Consider the following 23943-nt stretch of genomic DNA (forward strand, 5'->3'; position numbering starts at 1 on the left):
TTTGACTAGTTTTTTTTATCTCTTGCCTGAAAATCTATGTGGTTGCTGAGCATCCTTATTTTCTTTGGCAGTGTGCTCCATAATTTGCAGGTTTATAGCAAGAAGCATCTTCCGACAGTAAGGAGGGATGATTATTAGTGATCCCACTCTTGATCTGAGCTTTCTCTTTTTGGTGTATAGTTTGTGTTGGAGAAAAACAAGTCTAGTGCTCCCGATTGCCCTGTAGGCAATGCAGAGCACTATGATGGATATCTTTCTTACAGCAGGTAGCCAGTGGAAGGATTTTAAGGCAGTAGTGAATCAGTTATGTCTGTTCAGGCATAAAACTTGTTCAGCAACACTTTGTAACCCCTATGTAGAGTGCATTGCAATAGTCTGGGTACTAGGGCAGTTGAGGCATAGATCATATTGGGATAGCCTCGATATGGGAAAATCCTTCATCATGTTCTCATGAAGATGAAGGCACATTTGGTCAGATTTTTCACCTATCTTACGAGTGAGCTTGGAGTACATGACCATCCCCAGATACTGGTAGGAGAAGATCCAGTATCTTTAATACCGACTCTTGTTGCATCATATGTTTTCCATGTTCCACTGGTTAAGATTTTAGCATTCTATGGATTTAGTATCAGATGGTATTGTAATATCTATGTGTTGCCTGTTTGTCTGCATTTTATCCAACCAATTTCAAAAGGTCAGATTAAGAATATTCTGGGTGTCATCAATGTAATTGCGACAAGTGAGTTTAAAGGAGTTTATAACCTCAGGGTGCGGGGCACGTATGCATTGAATAAGAAAAGTGCAATCGTTGAGTTTTAGAGAACATCTACCCTTTAAGAGAATGACCTGATAGGTATGAAGTTAGAGGCACAATTTAAGTTCTGCCTATGAGATAGACCGAAACCATTTTAGAGCTGTAGGGTCAGATGTACAATCATTTTTTACGGTCGCAAAAGGCTATTTGGCCTTTTTGCGACGGCAAAAAAACCGGATGGGCAATATACTAACCCTATTTGGCGAGTCACTAACCAATTAGCGACTCACAAGCTAGGGTTAGCGACTCGCTATTAGGAAGGGGCGTGACAGGGGCATCCCTTCCTAATAGCGAGTCCATAACCCATGTATGAATGTTTTGCAACAGCAACTTGCCGTTTACCACTCTTCTCAGAAGGGTGGTAAAGCACTTGCAAATGGGAAGGGGTCCCCAGGTAACCCCTTCCCCTTTGGGAATGCATGCCCAAAATTTTTTTAAAGGGCAGGCAGTGATCCCAGGGACCACAACCTGCCCATAAAAAATGAAAGTGAAAAGTTTCATTTTTATTTTTTAAATGCATCCTGTTTTCCTTTAAGGAAAATGGGCTGCATTTAAAAAAACTGCTTTATTGGCAAAACAGTCCCACCATCCCTGGGAGGGCCAGCCATACCCATTGGGTCGAAAATTTGCGACAGCCTCATTAATATTCATGAGGCATGTAATTTGCGACCCCATTGGGAATCACAAACCATGTATCAGACACTGCTGTACATAGCAATTTGCGACTCGCAATTTGTCGCAATTTGCGAGATGCAAAATGCTATGGTCGTACATCTGGCCCGTAGTCTGTATTCCGGTATCCTATAGTCCTTTGAGTAAGAGTTGAGGGGCAACAGTCTCGAAAGCTGTGGAGACATCTGCTGAACTGAGTGTGGCCTCTGCATTAGTCTTTCTGTGTTCTAGAGGTCAAATATAAGTGGGAATTATGGGCTCTTTGAAAGAGAATACCTCACTCCCACCTAGTAACCACCCTATGATTCAAGAAAGAGCCTTAAGCAAACCTAAATCATTCTGACCACATGTTCATCAGTTATTTGGTTGATATGTTGGTAGAGAACCTTGTAAACCCTTTAAATGATCAGCTTTGCTCTCATTTTCTTAATTCATCCATTCCAGTTTGATAGCATTTTTGATGTACTACTTTGTTTGATAAAAGTTGAGTTTCAATTAGCGACTAAACAGTTCTGGCCTTTATATTTTTGCAGTCAGAGTTGATAGAAAACACTCTTCAGTGCTATGCTATGCAGCATTCCCCCAAGAGATTATCTCCAGTTCCTAGGAGACCCTCCATGGAGATGGCATCAGTACTGCAGACAAGTCATTCATCGCACATGCCTCTTTCTTTAGTAGACAGGTAATGTATTATTCAACTGTTTCCTTGATGGGTGTGCAATGTAATCTATCTCTGAGTTTAAAAAAATATCTCCAGACCTTTAAAATCATCAGATTTGTGTTCTATATTCATGCCAAAGTTTCAGTGGGCCCCATTGCGAGGCTGCTGGTTATTGGAGGGGATAATACTGGACCAGCAGTTACCAATGTTGGCTGGTTCCTCTGACCCAGTTACTGGCCATGAAGAATTTTAAAACCCAGAATGTGAAATAAGATACGGGATCCAGAATTTCCATGTCCAGTACCACATGTGATTCCGAGTCCCATTACTGTACATATTTTTGATCTGCTTTCAGCAGAGGGTAAACATTAGGGGTGTGCAACATGTAAGTACAACAAGTTTTGGCAAAATTATGCAAAATTCAAAAACTGGAATTTGGTGCTGTGTTTTAGGTCAAAGGGTATTCTCTTAAGAGGCCCGCATAACAAAGATGTCATCCAGACAGAGTAAAGATACCTGCAGTTATACATTCAACTTTTAAAAATAAGGACCGATAAAAATAGAATTGCTCTTTTCTCGAGTTTATCTTTTGCAACAACAATATGTATCTGGATTCAGTCTCTAGTAGCCTCTTCCTCATTGTAAAATATTAGTGCATAATATTAAAATAAGACACTGATATAGTGCTTGACATTGTAGTTTTAATTATAGGATATTTGTAATCACAAATAAATCCCTCTTCAGAGCTGGAATTCTTGCTGTAACATTGAAATAATGGATTTTCACCATTCTATTAATGAAATATGATAATTTTCTTCTTAATTCTATTGGTCTTCCATGTCCCTCCTCTTTCTTTGTGGCACTTTTCTGGCTAGAGAGTGACCTCCAACTCCGCTGAAGAAGAGAAATAGGAGGAGGTCGAACAAAGGAGACATATAGGTACAGAAAATGGTGTGGATATAGAAGTCAAGAACAGGGGAAAATAAGCTAGAGATGAGGTGGAGAGATATATAGGTAGAAAGAGGAAGAAGTAGGTAGAGAAAGAGAAAGATGTAAGGTTGTAGAGTGTGGTAGAATGGAGCTAGACATTGGGAAAAGAAAATGTACAGAGAGTGGGAAGGGTGGGATACATATGGTGCGAGATAGAGAGGAAACTATGGTAGAAAGAGGTAAATTAGAAAGAGGTAGAGGAACAGAAATGTTGTTATAGAGTAGAGAAATCTGGGAGATTAAGTAGTGCGAGAAGTAGAGAGAGGTATAAGATAGCGAGTGGTCAGGTAGAGAGGGACACAAAATGAGAAGATAATTGAAAGACAGTTCAGAAAACAAGAGTTGTGACGCCAAGAAAAAAAGTTGAGAGGGTAAGAGGGGTGAAGAGTAGAAGAAGAGATGAGGGTAGAGAGAAAAGAAGATCAGGTTGATGGACCGAGGTGTGGTAGAGAAAAAAGAGAAGTGAACTTGATGCATCGGCAGAAGGAGAGAGTGTGCTGTAGAGAGAATTGTTTGGTAGAAAGAGATAGAGACAGAAAAGTGAGGTACAGATGTGTATAAAGAGCAAGTGGTAAAGAGATGTGAGTTAGAGAGGGTACGTGAAACATAAAAGAGGTGCAGAGAGAGAGAAAGGGAAGGTACTGACTGACTGAAAAAGGAAGCAGAGAAAGAGCAGTTGCAAGAAGGGAGTAAGGAGGCAAAAAAATGCCAGGCACTGAGAACAAAGGTAGAAAGAGTGAGGGGACATGGTGAAGTGAGGTAGTGAATAAATACTGAGGTATAATAAGAGGTTAAGTAGTGTGAGGGGATAGAGAGAGATGAGGTAGTAAGAGAGAGGTAATACAGAGAGAAATGAAGTAGAAGGAGAGTTGAGATAGAGAAAAGGGAGGTAGAGAAAGAACTGAGAGGGAGGTTAAGTATAGAGATCTGGAGAGAGGAAGAAGTGAGGAAAAGCAAGAGATGAGTTTGGGAGGTGAAGTATATGGAGCAGAGTTACAGGTAGGTGAGATTAAAAGAGCACATTGAGATGAGGTAGAGAGGGCTGAGAGATGGAGAGTGGCAGTGGATAGATGTCAGTGTTTAAGGATAATATTGTAATTCGCCAAAAGCAATATCACCAAATTTTCTATATGCCCACCTGTTCCAACTAAGGTACTAAATAATAATGCTGGTTAGGCCCCAAAGGAAAGAGCATGAAGAAAAAAGATTTCAGAGACACTTGGTAGAAATTGTGCCACAAGCAACATAGGGTAGTCTTAGAACAACTGCTTCAAGAGAGAGAGAGAGACAAAGAAACAGACCTTGTAAATCAACAAACATGAATATATCACATCAATGGCATTTATAACATACCTCTCGCTTGATGAGGATATACTCTGACTAGCCACAAACCTACCAGATGCCAGGTCTGGAGTCGAATGGTAGAGCATCAGCTGATGCTGAAATGGAGTGAGGTAGCACGCTGTTTCAGCAGAATGAGAGGTTGCAGCAGGGCTGATACAAAATGTTATGGAAAATCTGCAGAGATGGAGAATCGAGTAATACTTCTGGATATAGGGCACACAGAGGTAAGAGAGTAAAAGATCATAGCAAACACAAAAGGTAAACATAAAACAATGGATAGAGACAGGCATTCGGAGGTCAAGCAGGGGTGGGGAACCAAACAAGATAAGAATAATGTACAGTGACAGATCACAACAGTAGAATGACGAACTGACAGTAGCAAAGTAAGCCAAAAATAAGCTGGAAATGTTGCCAGGCACCAACCCAGTGCCTGCACTTTCCTTTTATCGTGAGTTACCCATAATGACCCAGAAGTGCAGTAAACAACCTGAAAGTGAGCACTAGCATAGCTTGCACGTTCCTTAACTCCATCCTTGTCAAGCCTGGCCTCTTCTGAACTGAAAGGAGGATCTTAACCATGTATGCCAGAGTAACAGGACTATGCTGGTGCTAACTTTCCTGATTTTCCTGATAGTAACCCCTCCCCACCTGAAGAACCCCTTTCACTGGATTTTAAACGGGTACCTATTTTCTTTGGATTTAGACACCATTCGAGAAGCATGCATAGAGTATGTGGTCTCCATGGTGCTGGAGCTTATTAAAATGAAAAATGGAAACAAGAATAGCTTCCACCTTATATTGCTGTTAGCTGTCAACCAATATGCAAGGTGATGGTGCTTCTAACGTAGTGATTCCAGGTTTGATTCAAGACATACAGAATATGGATAGCATTTTCCACCTTTTAGGTAATTCAAGCTGCACCACAGATTATCATACTAATCTAAAAATAGACAAGTGACCTATAATCCTAGGATCAAACTTGACTGTGGCAGATGTAGATATTTCAAAGACAGATCTACTTTGCCTCCAACCTTGTGTTATGGAGCAGGTCTACAATGACTATCAGCCTGTCTGTTATATTTGACTTTGTCCTAAGCGGATGCAGCTAGACCATATTTCTAACTTCTATGATGTGCCTAAAGAGACATGTGACTTATTGAAATTTAGTAGGAAAAATACATGTGGAAGAGGTGCAGGAATATGTACCAAAAGAACACTAGAAGGGAGAGGTTCCCACAAATGATTGCTAAGAGTTGTAGACAGATTCTGCTGTGGAAATACAGTTGCTCCACTCATTCTGATCCACCATTTGAAGGCACCAGAGATACTGTTCCATGGTTTGACCCATCAATGATACCGGGTAGATGTAAAATGCTTAACACCTATGACTTTCATCATTTTCTTTCCAAAAATTGGCAATAAATTGAGCTCCTTTGTCAGTGATAATGACATCAGTCAGTCCATGAAGATGTACTCCAAGAATATTTGAGCTAATTCCATTTCCTTTGGCAAACCTCTCAGAGTCACAATCTTTGAGTAGATTAATTCAACACCAGCAACAACATAGTAAACCCTTGTGATAATGGTAAAAATGTTGCAATACTCCTGTAGGGTTATCTGTCTGGTTTTCCCTGAAGGCAAACTGAACAATGTATGATATAATCCTTGACAGATATGGACATATTGGGCCTCCAAAAGTGTCTTTGTAGTAACTCTTGCATCTTTCAATGACCAGGATGTCCTACAATAGGAGAATTGTAGCATCACTTCATGACCTAAAATTGTGATCCCTGATGAGGCAAATAAAAGGCATCTTCCCAGTATTGGAGTGTTCCCACTTTTCTTCAATCTTGTGAATCTTTCTGCAGCCATTACTTACTGTTCATCTGCCATTGTTGGAAACAGCCTTGGTTCATAAATTGATTTACAATTTCTCTTTCTTCAGTGATAACTGATATGTTATGAGCAGGAACTAAGTCTTCTCTTTCTTAACCATTTGAGGACAATGTATTGGACTTGCTTTGTCTATCTTCTTGTCTATGGTGATTTTATGTTGAAATTGGGAGAATAACAAGGCCCATTTCTCTTGCCTCATATTGAAGGACTTCATAGAACTTGTTCAGCCTGTCAGTCTTCGTGTGGTCTTCCCCCAAACATTTTGCATTACTCCTCCTGTTTTTGCTGAATTTATTTTTGTTGAGTTTAGGACTCTGCACATGGTGAAATTGGCATGCACAGAACTGGCACTTTTAATTTACTTGTAAAGTGGTACTAAATGTACCCAGGGCCTGTAAATTATATGCTATCAGTGGGCCAGAAGCTCATTGTTTCGTCCACTTAAGTAGCCATTTACACGTGTCTCAGGGCTGCCATTGCAGCCTGTGTGTGCAGATTTAAACTGCCATTTCAGCATGGCAAAATAAACCTTTAGCTTGGCCAGAACTTTCCTTTTTAATACAAATAGGTCACCCCAATGGTAGGTTCTAACCAGCCTATAGGGCAGGGTGCAATATATTTAAAAAGTTGGACATGTACTTTAAACTTTAACATGTCCTGGTGGTTAAAAATACTTAAATTCATTTTTTACTATGGCAAACTCTCATAGAATAGCATTGGGTTACATTATTACATTTAATAAGTGATAACTTTCAATTGGGAGCAGGTAGTGTAAGAAATTGGGTTAATGATTCGGGGGGTGAAATCCTACTTAAGCAGAAACCACAATCCTTGTCAGGGTGAAGTCACAAGCAAAGCCTAAATTGACCTGTGCAGACCTTAGGGGTGATTTGGGCTCCAGTGGCCTTACCTGTTTGGAGGGACGCCATAACATTCCACCATACAAGCCAGGAGGCGAGCCTGCGATGTACTGCACAAGGGTGGCAGGTCCAGTCACACGCTGGAAAGCACTCCCTGCTTTCCATCTGCGCATGTCCAGCCAAGGCTGTGCTGGGCCCACTCTCTTTCGCTTCGGAATTATCTTTTCTCCTTTTAGTAAATGCCATTTGTTATTAATATGGAAACACACAAGGCTGGTGGGGTTTCAGCGGGCACGGCCCACATCCCCAGCTCCACCACAACCATTGATAGTATGTTTAAAAGGGCCATGGGGATAATCTCGAAGCAATTCACCTTGACAGAGCATAGAATTTTACTTGATCGTGGCCCGACGATATGGTCTGCTTGGGAAATCCTTCCCCGAGCAATGCTGCATAGAGTTCTGACCCATAGATCCCACCTGCTTATCATGGCATGGCTTTCAACAGAATGGAAGGCTACCAGTCCCTCAGAGCCCCATTAGCATTTTATCGTAACACGAGCCTGTGGTTAAAAGGAAAAAGGTTGTTACAAAGTCACTTGTAGGGGCCAGAAGAATTAATGCCATATGACATGGCCAACTATACTCATGGTGTCTTAACCAGTCACATACTCAATCGACGCAGACAATGTTCTGTGTTAATACAGCTTCATTTAACAAAGACACTCTGTGTGAAAGATCATGCTCTCCTTTAGAGGACAAGCTAAAGCCTTTTAAGGCCCAGTTAAGTCACATCGAAAGCACCATGATCGACATTAGTCAAAAATGAACCATTCTTGAGAATGCCAGGCCTGCATCAATAGCCTTGACTAATTCAATGGCAAATAATAGGGCGTTTCCCCCAAAAAGGGAGAGATCAATGGCTCAATCCTTCTCAGCAATGCGGCGAGAATCTGGAACTCGCTTCCGCCCCAGCTCCGCACCACCACCTCTACCCAGACCTTCAAATCTGACCTTAAATCTCTTCTCTTCCAAAGACATTTCCAGAACTAATACACGCCCTTTCGAGTCCTTCAAGGAAGTTCTTTTACTATTGTAAATTTGTATTCTATACCTAAGCAAGCGTCATCTCAGTGTGTTTTTGTGTTTTTGAGTGACTGCCATCTATTGCTGTATCATACTTCTTCTTGTATCTCATTTGCTTTTGTAACATGTACATTTGTAACATTTTCCTCATGTAATGTAACTGGTCCTATTGTGAAGCACTCTGACACCTTTGGGTAAAGTCCACGCTATATAGAAATGCATAAATAAGACAATCTCTTGTAAATAGTACCATTAAATCAACTGAAGGTGGCCATGAGAAACCAAGTGACACTAATAGACTGGACCCACCTGGGGCTTTGCCTACCCCCCCATGTGTGGGATTAATGAACAAGCATAAATCTGACACACTGGGGAATAGCACCAATGACATCAGACAATTTTGAACTCACTCTGTTGCTAGCAAAGTCCAATTGGATTTTCCTCCAGCATCCTGCAGCTATGTCTTGGTTCTGGCAGGAGTTCCTCCCCGTAAGGAATCCCAAACAGAAGCATGAACAGAGCTACGCAGTAAGATCACTGACTGGCTTATCAAGCAAAAATGTTTTAATAGCTTGAATCTCAATGAGATAATAATGGTGCACAGAGTACAGTGGGTGGGCTGCTCCAGGAAGGATACTGTTGGGGACTGCATTGTTGTGAATTTTTGCAGACCCCAAACTTTGAGAATTTGTTAAGATTTCAGAAGGTAATTGGTAAGATTGACACCAACATCTGTTCACTACCACTGGGCTATTTTTATAAACCTAATGTGTTGGGGAGGTCTCAGGTAAATTCTTAAAACACAATATTTCTAGCCTCCAGCTTACACTCAACAATTGGTTTTCCGCTTTAAATGACCTCGTGGGGCTAGATTGACTGATTCGTTTACTCATAGTCATTAAAGTAGCTATACCCTCGCTCCCTGTGAAACAGTCCCAATGTGTCACCACCACACCCTCTGGTAATGCCGCCTGTCCTGGAGATTTGGCCTTGAGAATTTTGAGCTGGAATGTGGCTGACCTTCAATCTAAAATTATGATACCTGAACGGTTAGCCTTTATAAGGCAAAATTATATTCTTGTGTTTTAGGAAACCTGGATTACACAGGAACTACTAATTGATGGGTACAAATGTCTTAGCTCCCCTGCAATTCCATCTTGGTCTGGGCGTGCTTCGGGTGGCCTAGCTACTTGGGTGAACATCTCGGCCAGGGGAAGCACTAAGTCGAATGTATTTAAGTAATGATAATTTCCAGGTTGAGATTCAAGCGAGATATGACTTTGTATTAAAATTTCTGTTCTAATAATTTAATTAATGTCCCGAATACCAAGTTTCTGATTTTATTTGATTATATTTCATCCTTCCACAATAAAGTTGCCACTAAATGTCTTTCAGCAGGGGTTGTTTGGCTGGAGATTTCATTGCTAGGCTTACTACTGATACTGATTTTATGCTTACCCCTACTTTAGTTGTAGAAACCATCTCAATCCTCCATTTTTTTGTTGAAACATTTTTTTTATTGGTTTCATAACAACAACTCAGTACAAGCCCCGTTACCTCCACCATCGAAAGGAGAACTTTACAGTTATCGTTGCTACCAAGTATCCAGGAGCATAATCATCCTTCCCAGGCGGACCCTCCCCTCCTCCCTCTCCCACCCCATGTCAGTGTGCCCCCCTCTGCCTTCCCCTCTCCTTATGTGCCCCTCCCCTACAATGAATCATGTATGGGTGCTCAACCGTCGCTAGGAAACCAAGGCTTTCCCACCTGCCTAACTACTTTTAATGCGTCCAGTGCTCACCACTGCTCCTCTCCTACTCCCCACTCATCGCGTCCTCCTGCCTATCAGATGTGCTCCCTGCTCCCCCCGCGTCAGACATCAGCCCCTGAAGTTCCACCACCAGCGCGTCCCACACTCGGGCCGTCGCTAGAGCCTTCTCGTCATCCCTCCGAAGGGCTAATTGCAACCGGAGCGTACCCTCCGCGCCTGCCCATCTCGCAAACGCTGCCCTCCACCGCCGGAAGCTAGGCCCCGCCCGGGATTTCCAGTGCATAGTCAGTTCCCTCTTGGCCATAATCAACCCTAAATCGTAGAACTTGCTGGTAACCTTCGTCCGGCGGGTGTGGGGAAACCAAAGCAACAAGCAGGCCCCCATTTCCGGAGAAATAGAGCGGTCTGTCACCTGGTTCAGGCAATCCATAACATCTGCCCAATAGTCACCCAACTGTGCGCAGGACCAAAACATGTGACGAAAATCAGCCCCCTCTCCCCCACACCGCGGGCACTGAGAGTGAGCACCCCCAAAATATTGCAATATCTTAACCGGCGTCAGATAAGCCCTGTGCAGCGTGAAAAACTGAACCAACTGAAACCGGGCATTACGCGTTCCCTTCCAGGCCCGCCGCACCAGCGTGGACCACGTAGTCTCGGGGATCGATTTCGCAAGGTCCGATTCCCACTTACCCCTCAACGCGGCAAGGGGCTGCAGGCCCTCCGTCGACAGTCTGCGATAGAGGCAAGTAATGGCCTTGGTCGTCCCCGCCGCCATCACTACATATTGGCAACCGGCGGCTCCGAGAGCCCCATAGTCCAATGTCTCTGGAGGCTCGCTACAAGGGCCGCGTGGAGTAAATAGTCCCCCCGCGGAAGCCCATAAGAGTCCTGCAAGTCCTGGAAGGGCACCAGCACCCCTTCTCTGAATAAATCGCCCACTACCTGCACGCCCAGCTCCTCCCAAACGGCTAGTCCAGACCAATCGCCCCCATGCGGGAGCGCCGTACACATTCCCAAGGGGATCTCCGGGGCATAGGGGTGAGTTATGGCGGCCCTCCTCTGGCACCTGTTCCAGCACAACCGGAGGGTACGCTCCTCCAGAGTAAGCTGGGCAAGGTCCAACCGCTGTTGAAGGACTATGAAGGCAAGCACATGCCGCGGAATTAACCTACCCTGCGGGCCTTCCGGGCCTCTATACTCCCTGGCCACCGCCTGCGTGAGCCATTGGAGTTGGGCTGCCAGGTAGTACCATTCAAAGTCTGGGACTGCCAGGCCCCCCTCCGCTCTCGGCCTCCGCAATGTTGTCAAAGCCACCCGCCGCCTTCCCGAGCCCCAAATGAAGCCCGTGGACAGTGCTCGAAGCCGCGCGAAAAACGATGCAGTTATCCATATGGGCAGGGTGCGAAAGAAGTAGAGGAGGCGTGGCAACGCCACCATCTTCAGCAGCGCTACTCTCCCGGCGCACGAAAGCGGGAGCGTGCTCCAGAAACCCATACTACCACGCAAGCCGCGAATGGCTCTGCCAACATTCCCCTCCAGCAAATCCGGCTGGGTGTGGTAAATACCAACCCCCAAATATCGCAGGCAGATCTCAATCCTCCATGCGCGCTTCCCGACTGACTCGTGTCATGCATGCCCCTGATAGCACCTGTGCCAGACACACCCGTGCCTAAGGCCGCCATGCGCGTATTGTCCTGGAACGTAAATGGCCTACTGGATCGTTTCAAGCGTATGGCGGTTCTCAAATACGCGCAGCGTGCTGAGATTGACGTGCTCCTTCTTCAAGAGACCCACCTGCTGGGTAATAAATGTCCCTTTCTCGCCCGCTACGGCTATGATAGGGTCTGGCACTCGGGCTTCGCCAGGGGCTCCCGGGGGGTGGCTATCCTGCTTAAACGATCCTTCCCCTTTGTACTGGTTCAGGTGCGTCTAGACCCCCAGGGTATGGTGGTTGCGGTCTGTGGCACTCTTGAGGGCCGACCGCTCACTCTGTTATCCCTCTATGCAGCGCCGTCCCTGTTGCAGACCGCTCTCTCCTACACCGCAGATCTACTCCCCAGACTTCCGGCGGGGTCGCTTGTCCTCGGGGGAGACTTTAATGCTGTCTACACACCCCATCTGGACTCGACGGGCCCGGTCTCCCTTACCAGAACCGCTCGCGCGAAGCAATTATCATGTTGGGCGGAGACCCAGGGCCTGTGTGACGTCTGGAGGGTTTGGCACCCGCGTGATCGCCAGTATACCCACAGTTCGGCGGCACACCATTCTCACGCCCGGATTGACCTAATCTTTGTCCCCTCTACCGAGTGTACAGGGGTTTGCGATGTCCGCATTCTTCCGAGGGGCCTCTCTGATCACTCGCCAGTGCTTCTCGCTCTCGGTCCGCCTCCCTTTTCTGCCCGTCCGACGTGGCGTTTGAACGCCTGGTTCCTTCACGATAAAGACTTTCGGAAAGTGGTGGAAAAGGAGAATAAGGAATACTACTCTCACAACGTAGGCTCCGTCTCTTCCTCGGCCGTCCTCTGGGAGGCCGGCAAGGCGACTATTAGAGGTGCTGCAAAGGGGAGTCTGCAACAGCAGCGTCGACAGCAACTCCAGCAGCTCACAGATTGTGAAGCGCAGGCCCTGGAGCTCGAGCGAGACCAGGATACGTTTGGAGACGCCACAAAGGCGCGATGGCTGGCCTTTCTCCGAGAGGAGATACTCCCGCACTCCCTGGAGGCGGCGAGGACTCTTTGGCGTTCCTCAGTGGCCCGGGTTTATGGATGGGGGGATAAGAATGGTACGCTTCTTCACCGGCTAGCTACCTACCCGCGTGCAAGCCGGGCTCTTCCTGCCATCACGGATTCCGCGGGCGAGTCCCGCACGGTTTCAGTGGCAGTAGCTCAAACCTTTGCAGATTACTATACCCAGCTATACCGGGCGCGGGCGCCAGGGATCTCCCTTGCGGAGTTGCTGAGTGAGAGTGGGGCGGCCCTTGGGCGGCTGGAGCGGGAGGCCTGCGAGAGCTTGGACCTGCCCATTACCCTGCAGGAGGTTGAAACGGCAATTGGCCACCGCGGCTTCTGGATCTCTTTACAGAGGTGGTGAAGAGAGGTTCATTCACGCGGGAAACAGATACTGCCACTATAGTCATCCTTCCGAAGACTCAACCCCCATCACAGTCCTGTTCAGATTATCGGCCGATATCTCTGATCAACACCGATCTTAAAATATATGCCACCATTCTGGCGCAACGCCTGCGCCCACTTCTTGTCTCGCTGGTCCACCCGGACCAATGCGGATTTATGCCGAACAGAGGAACCAGACACTGCCTGTGGCGCCTACACCTTGGCCTGGCCCACCGAGAGCGCCTCTCTCCTTATCTGGCCCTTCTACTGGTGGACTTTGAGAAGGCCTTTGATTCAGTGGGGTGGGAATACCTTGGAGAAACCTTGGAGCGAATGGGGTTCGGCTCCCAGTTTCGCGCCATGGTTCGAGTTCTGTACGCGGATCCACGGGCTCGGGTCCTGGTCAATGGGTCTTTGTCCCGCGCGTTTTCCATAGGACGGGGGACACGGCAGGGCTGCCCGCTCTCGCCCCTCCTTTTCGCCCTGGCGATGGAGCCCCTGGCTGTGCTAATCCGGTCGGATTCAGTTCTCCGGGGCTGGGATTGGCCGGGTATGGTCCCTGATAAAATTGCTTTATATGCGGACGATGTCCTTCTTTATCTCTCGGATCTGGCTGTATCGGGTCCTCGGGTGCGCCGGACTCTTCGCCGGTTCGGACAGGCATCTGGTCTCCGTCTGAACTCCGGGAAGTCGTATTGGTTCCTTTACACCCATCTAGGGAGTGTTTTGATTGGCAGTCTGACATTCCCATCCGGAGACTGTCCTTTAAATATCTGGGGATCTGGGTTACCCTTCTACCGGAACTCTGCTGGGCTCTTAACGTGGCCCCTGTGGTTAATAAGACCCGATCAGACTTGATAAAATGGCAGTCACTCCCGTTGAACCCGTTGGGAAGGATTGCTCTTTATAAGATGATGATCCTCCCTAGGTTCCTCTACATGCTACAGAACACGCCCTGCTCCTTCCCCCGCTCTTGGTTTCGGGACCTGGACAAGACCGCGACTAAATTTCTCTGGGGTGGCGGCAGGCCCCGGTTAGCTTTAGACCGCTGCCGGGTTCCTTCTTATGACGGCGGCCTGAGCATGACAAATCTTTACCTGTACGATCTCGCTACGCGGATGCGGGTGGTCCATGACTGGTTTTCAGGTGGATGGGACGATCCGGCTTATAGACTTGAGGTGCGACTCACTGGGTTCCCTTCTATTCAAAGCATGCTCTATGGGGCGACGATCTCTCGGTCGCTTCTGGAGGTCGTACGGGCTCCCCTTCTGGCGTGGCAGGCTGCCCTGCGGCACACCCGTTGGTCAAAGGTGCTAACCCTGGTTACACCGCTCTGGCATGGCACTTGGCTGCGGGAGGTATCGGGGCTCGAAGGATTCCGCAACTGGGACCTTCTGGGGATCTCCTGCCTGGGTCATGTCTGGCGGGGGAGCCATATGTGTTCCTTTCAGGAGCCGGTTTTCTTTACATCCCTTGCAATTCTATTGGTATCTCCAGCTGCGCCATGCGCTCCAATCTCACGTCTCTCTGGACTTCAGGCTCCCCGCCCAAAGCCAGCCTGAGTCTCAGGTGATGATGGGATGTCTTGGGAGGGGGGGCATATCCCGTATTTATCGGTCCCTGGTCAATAATACCCCGGTGGATTGGAACAGATTGAGGCAGCGGTGGGAGGCTTGGGTGGGTCCTCTGGACGAAAATGATTGGAGGGACGCCCTTATGGCACCCAGGACGATCACCATATGGGCTAGATTGCGGCTTATCCAGCTTTATTATCTCCACACTGCATACCTGACCCCGGAACGTCTGTTTCGAGCGGGCCTGTGCCAAGGGGCTTCATGCGCTCGGTGCGGGGTGGAGCCGGCAGATTTCTTTCATATGGTCTGGTCTTGCCCTCACCTGGGGAGCTTCTGGGCCGAGGTTGAAGCTGAATTGACCGAAGTCCTGGGATGGGAGGGTACCCATGACCCTCGGTTAGCGCTGATGGGAATAGCGGACGGGCTGGATGGTTCCCGTAATGAGAAATACTTCCTAACTACGGCTCTGGTGGTGGCTAAAAGGGATATCGCAGCCGCATGGAAACAGACTGACCCACCCGGGGGGGGCAAAATGGAGGAGAGGGGTGGACTGGTGCGCTGCACAGGAACGGACACTACGCTGCCCGGGGTTGCCCCAAAAAGTTTTGCAGAATATGAGGGAAATGGCTTGGGGGCTTAGTTTAGGGAAGGGAATATGTTGGGCGGGAACGGATGGAAGGGGGTGGGGGAGAAAGCTCATGCGACTGCTGATCAGGGATTCTGTGACAGGTCTTGTCGATGCCAAGTTCTTCAAATTGCTCTATGTCCTTTGTAATTTTGATGCCTATTTGAAAATAAATAAAAAGTTGTTTATCAAAAAAAAAAAGAATCCATCTCAATCAAATCAATGATTGGCACCGATACTAGAGGTTTTGCGTTGCTGAGTCACCTGACCTCCAAAAGATTTAATCAATTTAATGGACGTAGCTGGTGGCATCAATCATACAATACATACTTATAGGGGCAGAGGCTCTTCTTCCATAATAGATTATTTTTTCCTTTCATTTACCCATAAGTCGTTCTGACGAAAGGGATCAGCAATCAATCGTTCTTTGATCACCCCTTACCACTCGAATAGAATCCTTCGCTCAGCGGACATGTTGCTCACCACAGTGCCAATAACAAGAAAAGGCGAGAAGCGGCGGACGCTCTTTTTCTTACAATGCGGCTAGGCTGTGGAATGCCCTTCCACCCCAAATACGTCAGGAATCTAATCATATGTCTTTCCGAAAATTACAAAAAATGTAGCTTTTCAAAGTCACTAGTTAGTAAAGGCGCTCTCTCAGTCTGTGTCCGCAAACAGCGCTGGGATGCCTTAGGGTAGCTACGCACTTTATAAATGTTTCTTTCATTTCATTAATTCATCCTGACTGACCTAGTATTACAAGGGAACATACTTCCCTCTACTTAGAGGGACCATAACCTCATCGAAGTGGTAATTGCCTTGACCCCCAATCTTAAATTTAGGGTGCAGTGTGGAACTAGCAACTTGCATGTAACTGCTGATGGATTACGACTAAGGTGGAGACCTGGTGAGCCTGCCCAACTATTCCACACTGTGATTACTGAGAACCTAAATTTGGTTGAGATCTTTTTGACAGACAATGACTCAGAACACGAAGTGGTCAGACTTTCACCCTACTTTGACAAAACGCGCAAGCAATCAAAATGGGAAAAAAAATAGACAGCGGAAAGATCCAAAAATTGAGAAAAGACTACAAGGTGGAATGCAGAGTGGAAAAAAGAAAATACAGAGAAAAGTTATGGGAAGACCTGCTGTGGGAAAGCAAACTACCAAATAGTAAAGAATTTTGGGGTTTAATCAACAAATTAATGAAAGGACACGGAAAGCAAAACACAATCGGAATAAGCGAAAACACTTGGCTAGAACACATTGATAAATTGTATAACCCCAAATTAGGATTAGAAAAGGTGGATGCAGTAAGGTCACCGAACGTAAAGGAAAAAGAACCTTACTCCGAGGTAACCAGCACTAATATTGAAAGTGGAAAAAATCAGTTTAGCTGGGAAGTAGATGACCAAACTCTAACAACTGTTAAACGCATAAAAACACTGATAAACAATTTGAAAGCGGAAGGAGCAGCAGGCCCAAACGGGCTACCAAATGCCCTGTTCAAACGAGACCCGGAAGTCTGGGCAAAATATCTAACACCTCTTTTTAATCATGTGTTCCGTGACAACAAGATCCCACAATCCTGGAGCGGTAATCTGTTCCACCCAATTTACAAGAGCGGCATCAGAACAGAACCCGGGAACTACAGGTTGATCGCCCTGATCGACGTAGAGGCCAAACTCTATGCTTCATGCATCTTGGAACATCTACAAGAGTGGACAGAGGAAAACAACATCATCCCAAAATTTCAAACAGGCTTCAGACGGGGAATGGGCACCATTACAAATCTAACAGCCTTGACAATTCTTACAGAAAAAGCTGAAAGGAAAAGGAGAGTATTAGTGGCTTGCTATATAGACCTAAAAGCGTCTTTCGATAGAGTGCCGCGGGACCGCTTGTGGAAGAAACTGAAAGCATGGGGACTGCCACAGCCACTGATAAACGCAATACAAGCACTATACAGCGAAACATGGGCTACAGTAAAACTAGGGGATGGACAAAGAGTCTCTTCAAAAATAAACATAACAAACGGATTAAAACAGGGCTGCGTCCTTTCTCCATGCTTATTTAATTTATACCTAGCAGATTTGAACAGCCACTTAGAACAAATAAATGGACACCCACCAAATTTGGCAAATGAGCCGGTTCAATACTTACAGTATGCAGATGATATTGTCCTGGTAAGTCAAACTCCGATAGGGCGACAAAGGACTATAAACAAACTTATAGATTACATGGACGCCCAAGGTTTAGAATTGAATAAATCCAAAACCAAGGTGGTAAGATTAGCTGGCCCAAGACAAGGAAACTACAAATGGTACGCAAAGAACTCTCAAATAGAGGAAATAAGAGTTTATAAATAATTGGGCATCAAAATGGCAAGAAATCTGTCAATGGTGGAGCAGACAAAGGAGATCACAGCAAAAGCTCAATCCTTAATATTTGCCTACAAACTATACAAGAAACTGGAAAGCCCTTCACACGGGCATCTTTTAAAAATCATGGCAGCCCAATTGCTACCGACCCTGTCCTACGGTCTGGAAACCTGGCATGGTCAAGAAAGTAACATCTTAAATAAATTACTAACCAAGGTTTATCAAACGGTTTTCAACCTCTTTAAAGGCTCCTCGCCAGCACAAATCCGTTTGGAATTCGGACTACAGAACCAAGTATTCCAAAGGAAAGCAACCATGGTAAATCTATGCTGGAAACTCAGAGCAGCGGAATTGGGATCTTTGAACAACTTATGCTGGTTGGAAATAAAACAACAACTAGAGCAAAGAATCCCAAATTCGTGGGGGGACCAACTGAGGATAGCCCTGGAAGAATTAGAGCTCGATGGGCTTTGGAACAGCAAGTTGGAAAAGGCCACATTTAAAAAAGCTTGCCATAACAAAGCAAAAGCATTATCCTTCGTGGAGGACAAGAGGGGATTATTAAGACGCCGCCACGCATGGGTGATAATAAATTCTTACACACGGCTAAGACCACAACCCTACCTAGCAGCTCATTTCCGATTGTCCTTAAAAAGGAGGTTTATGGCATACAGATTTGGAGATCATTGTTCATTAGACTTGGCGCCCTCCTGGAAAAATAAGGATCAAACAAAGGCATGCCGTTTATGCGGTTATCATACTGAATCTCTGAGCCATTTACTGTGTGTCTGTGAAACAGTAAAACTAGAAAGAAGGAAGATGCTGAGAACAGTCTTTAATGATTTAAATATCCGCACCTGCAGACAGGCGGCGACAAGTTGGATGGGTGCCGCATCAAACATTTTAATATGCAGGGGGATAAAATTTATGATAGCGGTAGAAAGCTTACTTACAATAGTGGGCAAAGTCTGAAGGCTTGGTGCCACAAAGGAACTAAGTCGAATTTTATGAACTGAAAATGTTTTTTTTATTTTTTCAATATGAAATGTTTTTTATATGGTTTGTGAAAACCAAATAAAGTTACTTTTTGACTGACTGACTGACTACTTTGAATATTAGGAATATGTTATTGTGCCCACTGGGTATGCCTGTTACCAAGTCTAGGTGGCTTAACCACGAATGCTCTGCGGCAAATCACCAATTGCATAAGGCACTCAAAGCCACCTCCAGGGGTCCGTTGGAAGTGGCAACTCACCGTAAAGAGTATAAAGAGGTTACCTCTTGGAGAAAGAGGGAAGTGTTGCAACTACAATGGGATACACTAGTGCTGACAGCAACAATTAGAAATAGACATTTATTTTGGAGGACAGTGTGTGACATGAGGCATTTGAGTAAATGTAGCTACTCCAATAATTTGCCACTTCGCCAACGATGCTTGGGAAGCACATTTTACCAACATTTATGCTGGCACCCAAGCTCAGAGTAGCCTCCATCATGGAGCACATCCATGGGGAATTCCAAGTACCCATGAGTGAGTTGGAAGGCGCCATCAGTTAGAGTAAAGATGGCAAGTCCCCTGGCCCAGATGTTGTCGCAATCGAAATTATCCAGCATAGCCCCCAGTACAGGGCACCCTATTTGGTGAATGGTTTTAGTTGTTTGACTCATTCCCTGCTACCTAGCACCTGGACCACCTCTATAATTGTGTCAATCTTCAAAAAGGAGAATCGATCGCAGCTGAGCTGCTACTGACTCATCTCTCTGATTTGATGCCAAAGTAAAAATTCAAAGGAGAGTCCTTTATAATAGAATAGGAGAATGGGCTGGGGAAAAGTCTATCCTGTATCCATGCCAATACAGTTTGAGGAATCAAGTTGGAACGATTGAACAATGTTTGTATATGTCTCTAATCATTGGAAAATACATGTGAGAAGTTGGCCTGGTATATGATGTTCACTAGTTAAAGTGACCACCTTGTACCATGCCAAGCAACCCTTATGGTGTGGTTGTAAGTCAACCTTTTTGGACTAGCTGCCCTAGTGGTAGCGTAGGCTAAGCAGTCTTTGAGGCTAAACTCGTTAAAGCGTGTTAAGCAGGCTGTTTTACCATATGTAACCCCCCTTTATACCAATGAAAGGACACCACACAGATATGTATTCAAAATATATATGTATTTATTACTCAAAGTATCCCCTAGACTCTTTATGAGCACAGGAGCACCAATCGTTAAACAAGAAAGTATCACAATATACAGAAGTTGCACTTTATATGGATAGGCCCTGGTGGCCGCTCAAACCATATACTAAAATAGTGGTATAAGTACCACGACTAGGAAAGGGAAAAGGCCTAGGGCCTCTAGAATCGCTGGGCCTACAAGGAGCTAACGTTAGTTAGTGACCAGGAGGTCCACGGGTCGCGTGTGCAGTGAGGAAAGTTACACGCGGGCTCCCATAGGTCTTCAATGGGTGCGTAAAAGTTCAAAAGTTACTGCTAAAAGGGTCTTCTGGTTGAACTACGAAATCAAGACTTCAGATCTAAACATTAGAGATGTCACTCTACACTTGTGCACCGGAGTGCCAGCTTTACCTCACCCACAGGAAGCGGGTGCATAGGTCTCGAAGTGCGTCGGGTTTCGTCTATCTGTTCAATGGAGCCTGGTGACAAAGATGCTGCAGGCGGCCGGTCCAGAAGAGATGCGGTGGATCCAAGGGTGGATCGGAGTTGTAGAAGACCTGTAAGCAGAGGGGACAGTGTTCACAGTCACTAGCCAGTGACCGGCGTGGCACTAGGTAGGTACCAGGCGATGTCGGGTGCAAACAGGTGAAGAGGTGTAGCTTGTCTCCGCAGCCACGTGGTCCCTGAAGGTTGACGACGTCCAGGAGTCGGTTCACGAGCTGTCCAACGCAGGCTCTCGCTGTCGGCGGTGTCGGCGACTCGAAGGAAGCAAACAAGCCTTGGCAAAAGCAGGAGTTGCAGGAAATGAAGAAAGCTGATGGTTCTGACCAGCAAGGTCAGAGGGGCTGCTCCTTTGGAGGGCAGCAGGGGCCAGTCTGGGGCAACCAGACCAGTGTCGTAGTTTTCAAGATAGTTTGCCAAAATGGCCACTAGCCAACGGGCCAGGGACCGGGCAGGTGCGTCGAGTTGCAAAGTGCAGAGGGGCCCCACGCAGATCGTGGAGATGCTGGAGGGCTCACCTTTGGTGCAGAGGCTGCTCGGGTGTTGGGCTTCTCAGGACCCAAAGCACAACTCGGAGGGAGCCTCTGTTGTCGCGCTTGCAGCTTGTCGAGTGTCTTCCAAGATGGCTGGCTCCACGTGTCTCGGTGCCTCCACGGGTTCCTTCTTTGCAGGGACTGTGGATCGGGCTGTGAGAGGTCTGGAGGTCCAGTTCTTGTCGGTCTCTAGGCTCGGGCTCCGGCAGGAGGCGGCGGCAGAGCAGACGTCGATTCGCTGGTTGGTGCTTGCGTTAGCAAGATGGTCACTCCCTGACCATAGGGGAGAATTCCTTCTGTCCTCTGTGCGGCAGAGCATCGAAGTTCTCGTCTTCTTCTTAGTGTTAAGTGGATTCCAGGATGTCTGAAGTCTTAGGACACAGCTCCTACCTTTAAGCGGATTCTGGGGGCCGGACTACCTTCTAGGTCCCTCCCTAAGGGTGGGACCAGGAAGGGGGGTGGTTACACCCCCAAACCTTTGTCCAGCTCGCCCCAGGTCCGGGGCTGGTGTGCCCCAGGACCGGTTTGAACTGGCATATGCGCCGAGGCTCCTTGTGAGCCTCAGGCATGTCTGATTCTATTCAAGCCCTACCTGACCAATACACAAAATCCTGTCTGGGGTGGTGCTCGCACCTCCCCTGGCAGGAAATCCTTTGTCCACGTCTCCCAAGCTGGAAGGACTCCCAGCAGCAGGAGGGCAGACTTGTGTCTGTGGTGGCAGCGTCCATTTTGTGGAGCTGAGGCTATGTCTGATTTTACCCGGGTTTCAGGTACTGTACATGTCGTGTCCCTCTAGAAGGGTGGAATGCTAACCCCGTCGCCAGAATTGGCGAGGGGTTAGTATTCCAATTCGTATTACACCTTACTCGACATGTTTTGATAAAGCCAAACCAAAGTTAGCATTTAACCGCGAGGTTCATAATGCACTTAAGAGTATATGGTATGGCGATATCTGGAAACGGTAGAAGGAAGTTGTTCCGACCACTGCAGACAGGCTCAGCTCATGCCAGAGCACCATCTCACATGGAACCAAGCACTCTGCCTTCAGGATTGTTAAGGCCTGCCATAGGAGTGACTTATAGGTTAACATGTGTCCCATTTAAGGTTAGGTATAGGTATACTACACCTAAGTAAGAGGTGGTTACACCAACTTACCCCAGCTGAGTGATCAGCCAGTTGTGTCAAATTGCTAGGCCAGGCCAGGGGTGGCACAATACATGCTTCAGCCCCTGGTAGGCCTTAGATACACCAATGCCCTGGGTACCTAGTGTACACTGGTACAGGGGCTCACAGGGTGATCCAATTCCAATTGGTTACGCACCTGGAGTGCATAGTGTCAATTTAGTAGAGAGAACAGCAGGCTGGGGGTCTGATTAGCAGGCCCACAGCCTCAATATGTCAAAAACCAGTGAAGCAAAAAGCAAACATTTGGGGTGACCATAGGATAGCAGACCCTACTCTCCTACAATACACCATTGCCAAACTATCCCCCCTGTTTTTCGTTGGAGTTTATGGATCTGACCTCAGTGTTTGACTGCGTTAATTGCTCAAAGCTGTGGTCAAATCTTCTCTCACAGGGCTTGGATGAAGCACTAGTGCACTTTCTCATGTATTTGCATCAGGACATGAGGGCCAGGGTTAGAATATCTACAGCTCGGGAGGTTTCTTATGGCATAGGTATTTTCATGGTATAAGACAAGGGTGTGTCTTGCCACCACTTTGATTTATTTCATAAATCTGTTTTTAACGAACATTACATCTGATGTCCCTATAATTTAAGGTCCCATACTACACTCCCTCCTGTGCGAGGATGATGCTGTCCAGATGGCGCGTACACCCAGAGGCCTGCACCTTTTAATTCATGGTTGTGTTGAGTTTATGGCCCCACTTGACCTACAACCCAATTTTATGAAATCTATGTCATGGCCTGCGGCTCTAAGAAATGTTGTATGCCCACCTTTCTAATAGATAAGATGATTTTAAATTGAACTAGCACTTTTTCATATTTGGGCCTAACATTTGCTGCCACAGGATTTTGGGCACCACATATTACGCATTGTAGGATAAAATTCACAAAGGCGATTGGTACTTTATTTAGTTTACCCCAGCCCAGAGGAGGGGAGTCCCTGCCACCCTCATTGCAATTCTATAAAGCACAATGTAAACCCATTGCAACGTATGGGGCTGAAATTTGGGGCATCCGCAAATGTAGTATTGTACAGACCGACGAGAATAGGTTTTGCAGAAAGGTTTTAATGACACCTATTTTTCCCTCTCATCTGATCTGTCGCAGCGAATTGGACATCCCTTACATAGAAGACTGCGTTAGAGCCCGATAACCCTTGCAACGTCTGTTGTTTGGGAAAAATAAGGAGGCAAGCCTTACCAGAGCTATTATTGAAGACTTCCTTAGCTGCAAAAAAAGCTTTGAGATCCCCTGGCTTGCCAGTGTGGAATATAGCCTGTGTTCGGTCCACTTATACAAGGTTTTTACGGACCAAGAGATGCACCCGGACATTACTTTTTAAGAAACAGTTACGGCAGGCCCTGTATGAATTAGCTGATATTGAAAGAATTCTAATTGAGAGGCAGAAGACGAGTGTGGTTGTCTATATGAATTCTGCACCTTCAGGTTAGATTGCGGGATATATCACCAGACCAACAGGGCGCTGGGAACGGAGCTTACTGTTCCACTACAGGGCAGGCAAACTGAAATATATGCTATGTTTCCCATTGGGTTTTAACTCCAATCTTGATTCCCTGCCATGCTCCAGCGATGGGAAGTCCGGTCAAACGATGCCGCATTTTACATTTTTCTGTGGATATTATGCTATGTAGACATAGTTTGCTTTATTTTTTTTAAAAGTGTTATATTAGTAATCTCAGAGAAGCTCTAAATATACTTTTCCAAATTATGAATGATGAAGTGACAATTGATTGAGGTG

At 46.4% G+C, this 23943-nt stretch overlaps 1 protein-coding gene across 1 annotated transcript in view; it reads left to right on the forward strand.

Annotated features, from left to right (window-relative positions):
- The window catches only part of LOC146822649 (band 4.1-like protein 4B), a 1026350-nt gene that overhangs the window by 982060 nt on the left and 20347 nt on the right, over positions 1 to 23943 (forward strand). Inside the window, exon 10 of the mRNA XM_085606258.1 lies at positions 2020 to 2168. Within this exon, the coding sequence (XP_085462384.1) occupies positions 2020 to 2168 (149 nt within the window). The remainder of the gene's footprint in view (positions 1 to 2019; positions 2169 to 23943) is intronic.

Source organism: Triturus cristatus, chromosome 5_2, assembly GCF_964204655.1.
Source record: "Triturus cristatus chromosome 5_2, aTriCri1.1, whole genome shotgun sequence".
Lineage (NCBI taxonomy): Eukaryota > Metazoa > Chordata > Amphibia > Caudata > Salamandridae > Triturus > Triturus cristatus.